This window comes from Eufriesea mexicana, unplaced genomic scaffold (genome assembly GCF_001483705.2).
Source record: "Eufriesea mexicana isolate 0111107269 unplaced genomic scaffold, ASM148370v2 scaffold21577, whole genome shotgun sequence".
Lineage (NCBI taxonomy): Eukaryota > Metazoa > Arthropoda > Insecta > Hymenoptera > Apidae > Eufriesea > Eufriesea mexicana.
Window position 1 is genome coordinate 107,905 of NW_016928748.1, and position 4,385 is coordinate 112,289.

Sequence of the window (4,385 nt, forward strand, 5' to 3'; positions counted from 1 at the left end):
TACCTTCTTCACTTAAACCCATTCCTCTTTCTTCCCCATCATCACCTTCTTCCACCTCCTATCACTCTTTCTTCGTCTTCTTCTTCTTCTTCTTCTTCTTCTTCTTCTTCTTCTTCTTCTTCTTCTTCTTCTTCTTCTTCTTCTTCTTATTGCGATATCTCTTGAAACGTGAAATAAATCTTGTGAAAATAGGGATAGAGAGAAGCAACGAGTTAGGCAGGATATGCTTGAAAAGGTTGCAAGTAAATGAAAATATGCCAGGAAAGCAGTTTTCAGTTACTAAAGTTAAATAGACTTGGCAGTTTTAGTCATCGACGGAATTTTTCCTTTGAAATCTAAATATACATTTCACCGGTTAATAAATATCAACGAACGATCGAACAAATGAACAGACGGATGTAACGAAACGCGGCGGCAAAGAGGCAGAAAGGGCCCCCCCATAGCGGTTGCCCTAAAGAGTGGATTCCGCGTTCCGTTCTCCCTGCTCGCCCTGAGAAGATTTAGGCGGGCCCTTTCCCAGTTTCGGATTGGTCGGCCCTTTCCCCCCACCAGGCGCGATTAGCACGTATAAAGACAGACTTCCCGCCACAACGATCAGTTAGTACGTGACTTTGCGAACTGGTTGTACGTCGTTTCGTGTCGGGGTTCGACGTGATGCATGGCGAGTTATCGCCCGAACCTTTGTGCACCGCCTTTCCTTTCCGCGATAATACGAAATTCAACGGATAAAACGACCATATTCTATTCGGTCGTTGCGCGAATCGCCATTCCTCTTGTATACCATCTTGTTAATTCGTTTCATGCACAACCTCGTTTTCCCTAGCTGACCGAAAAATGTTCTGGGAAGGTGTTATGGATTCGTGCGAAGTGTGCCAATGTACAAGGTATATATTATAATAATCTTCATCCTCTGCTATTATATGAGAAACAACTAAACGTCGATTCTTCGTTTCTTCCAATGTTTTGTGCTGCAACATGCGTGTGAATAACCATGTAATATGTATGTGCGTACGTGCAAGTGTAAAACTCAGTGAAATACGTATATAGCGAAAATTGTTTAACAGAGCAATCACCATTTCTCTGTGTTTGTGCATTCTAATTTGTGCAAACGAATTTCCTATATAGCATTCTCAGTGATCCGTTTAACCTGCATCGTATGATTGAAATAGTATCGATTTTACCGCTTCATTCATTATCCAGCGTCTTCTTCTCGATATCAAACGATCGTTTTTAAACTATGAGATAAAACCTCGATGTTTCTCGTGTCGAGCGTATGCCACATTGTCCAAAGACGAAGCTTTTGCGCGCTTACCGAATGTATATGGGTGTACGCGCGCACGCGCGCATATTTTGGCGCGCTCGCGTTCCTAATATGTCCTCGTGTAGTATATTAAATCGTATTCCGCGGTAAGTGTACAAAAATTTCGTTAACGAAGCGAACGCAGCTTTCCTGTAAATTATGTTACCTAACCGTGGAAAACACGTGCAATAACATTTCAAGTATTATTATATTTGAAAATTGCGTAACAATGTTCAAAGAATGCAAGAAAAGTAATCGACTTCAGGGTTATTTGTAGAAAGTGTTGTTTCATTGGTTATTATTGCGTGGGAAAAATACCGGTACCGTGTTTCCGTGTTTCCGTGTGTGCGTGTGTGCGTGTGTGATAAAGCATACGAAAACGTGTCCGATGAAATTCGGTGTAGCCATAAATTTCTTCGATTCGACGAATCGTGTGTTCTCGATTATGACCTGCGAAATGCGTATCTTTATTGGCATAGTTAACGAGGTTAGGTTCACTGTCATATCGATATCAGCTTTCTGAACGCGTGTACACAAATGTATCTCTATACAGACATATGTATTAACGATTTTCTTTTTTTATAGGCTTTTCAAAAATGCGTTTAAATTAAAAAATTCTCCGGCTGACGCGGCAAAGACCAGACCAAAAGCACGACGACTACTCGGCATGGCTTCGCGACACTTTCCGAGGCCAGAGCCTGTCTCGCCATCTACCGACAAAGAAAATAATAGTTCTCCTTGCAGTCCGCATGGTACTACTTTACAAAAGGTGCGTTATACGTTATCGTGTACTTTCTTCCCTCTTTCCTTTTCTTTCCTTTTCTCTTCTCTTCTCTTCTCTTCTCTTCTCTTCTCTTCTCTTTTTCCCATTTCTACTTAGTCTTTTTTTCCAATTTTGTTCAAACTCGTTTCTTTCCTTAAATTACATGTAAACGTAAAATGACACCTTTTATTCCGTTGTTTTAGAGCGAGAGAAAGAGAGAAAAGAGGGAAAAAAGAGGAAAAAATGAAATAAAATGGTACATATTCTTTGAATGTTGAAAATCTTCGAAATCCGTATGTACATTTCGTATGACGGTTTTAAATACATTTAAAGCTGTTTACAACGTCGTTGTTGGTGTAAACAGAATGCGAAATTTCCATTTGGTATGAAATTGTATTCCGCATGGAATCGAATAAGGTCCAGTCTATCGATCGATCGAGTTTAAATTGTCTAGTGTTATTCGATGTTTCCTACTTGGCCATACGCAATGCCGATTATATTACCTATCTAATATCGGTCAAGGATGAAAATCGGTGCGAGTGATTTCGATAAGAATAAATGGATTAGGATGGCCAATTCTAATTTAATCGATGCATTTTATTTCGTTCGCGTGTTACAGATTATCGGTACAAAGAGAGCCCGCAATCCGTTGGAAGATTGCGATCCTAACAGTCAAGACAGTGGATACGAAGTAAATTATCCAGAGGGAGAGGAAAAGTCGAGGCGAGATAGGTTTCGATTCGCGGAACCTTTAGCCGCTGCTCCGCGGCGAATGTTCATCGAATCTCGAAGTTCGATGGAATCACCGGTGCGATCGTCGCCACGGCGGAGGCGAGTCACGCGACCTTCCCTCTTTCGTAGCCTCTCGTCCGGCTACGAGAGTATGGACGATGGATTCAACGATCTGATAGACGTGGAAAGTAGTTCGGACGATGTGGCGCAATTACCGAACGGTATCTCGACTTTGCTTTGCGGTGATATCGTCAGCGTGGTTGCCAACACCGAAGCCGAAATCTCTGACTCGTTATCGGCCAAGATCAGTTCGAGTAATCCGAGTACGCCTGAATTTCCTCGTACCGATTTCGGTAGCAGCGGTAATTTCAGACGTTCGTTGTCATTAGAAAACGAAAGACAGGAGAATCGGAAATGCTCGTCCCTTTCAAAAGTACGTTCCTGTTTGTTTCGTTCTCCTAATGCGAGCTCGTCGACGAGCAATCCTGGTTTCGAAGATATCAGTAGTCCAGTTGCTGTATCAGTGCCAATCGCTCGGCGTAGACGAATCTCCCACGATTTTATCGATGAAAATCTATTCGTTCAAACATTTAAACGACCGAATCTACCGATAAACGAAAGCCCAACGGTGACCAAGAGATCGCGGAGATGCAACAGTTTTCACGGCATTGTTAAAGATTACGGTATAGACGGCGCGATGACGTTCAGATCGAACTACATACCGTTACAAAGGAGTTTTGCCAAATCGGGAACGGGGAAAATGACGGGGAAAATAGAAATGGAAATGGAGACGGAAATGGAGACGGAAATGGAGACGGAAATGGAGACGGGAATGGAGACGGAAATGGAGACGGGAATGGAGACGGAAATGGAAACGGAGACAGGGACAGAAATACGATCGGAATTAGAGACGCATGCTCAGATTAAATCGGCTATTCATCGTAGCACTACCGATACCGATCTTACGGGTGATTTTAGCAAACCGTGTGTCCTACCGTTGGCTGCCGGTCATCACGAAGATTTGAAATCGATTTCCACCAACACCTTAGCCGCTTTGATAAGCGGCGAATTTAAGAATCAAATCGGTTCGTTCAAAATTGTCGATTGCCGTTATCCGTACGAGTTCGATGCCGGACACATTCAAGGTGCCCTGAATCTTTACAGTAAAGATCTCATAGAGAAAATTCTGTTAGATCCATTGACGAGTACACCTGAAATCCAACCGGATACAAATAAAAGAAATATTCTAGTGTTCCACTGTGAATTTTCCTGGGAACGCGGTCCAAATCTTTCACGATTTCTACGAAGTTTAGACCGACAACGTAACAAAGAACGTTATCCGGCTCTCTATTATCCGGAAGTTTATCTGCTGCACGGTGGATACGAACAATTTTACAGGGAACAGAAAGGCTTGTGCTCGCCACAAGGTTATCGGCCAATGAGACATCCTGACCACGAAGCTGATCTCAGACAATTTCGAAGTAAGAGTAAAAGCTGGCAAGGTGAAAAGACAAGAATCGGTGGTTGTGCAACGCGGGCTAATCTGAAACGCTTAGGTTTTTAAATACGTCTCCATTTTCTCTCTTTCCC

The 4,385-nt window shown here is 42.6% G+C and overlaps 1 protein-coding gene across 1 annotated transcript; it reads left to right on the forward strand.

The window, feature by feature from the left end:
- Positions 1-768: 768 nt before the first annotated feature.
- On the forward strand, positions 769-4,359 carry LOC108554441 (uncharacterized). Its single transcript, XM_017909722.1, has 3 exons — positions 769-884; positions 1,886-2,069; positions 2,683-4,359. The coding sequence occupies exons 1-3, from the start codon at positions 835-837 to the stop codon at positions 4,357-4,359; spliced, it is 1,911 nt and encodes a 636-aa protein (XP_017765211.1). The 5' UTR covers positions 769-834.
- Positions 4,360-4,385: the final 26 nt, after the last annotated feature.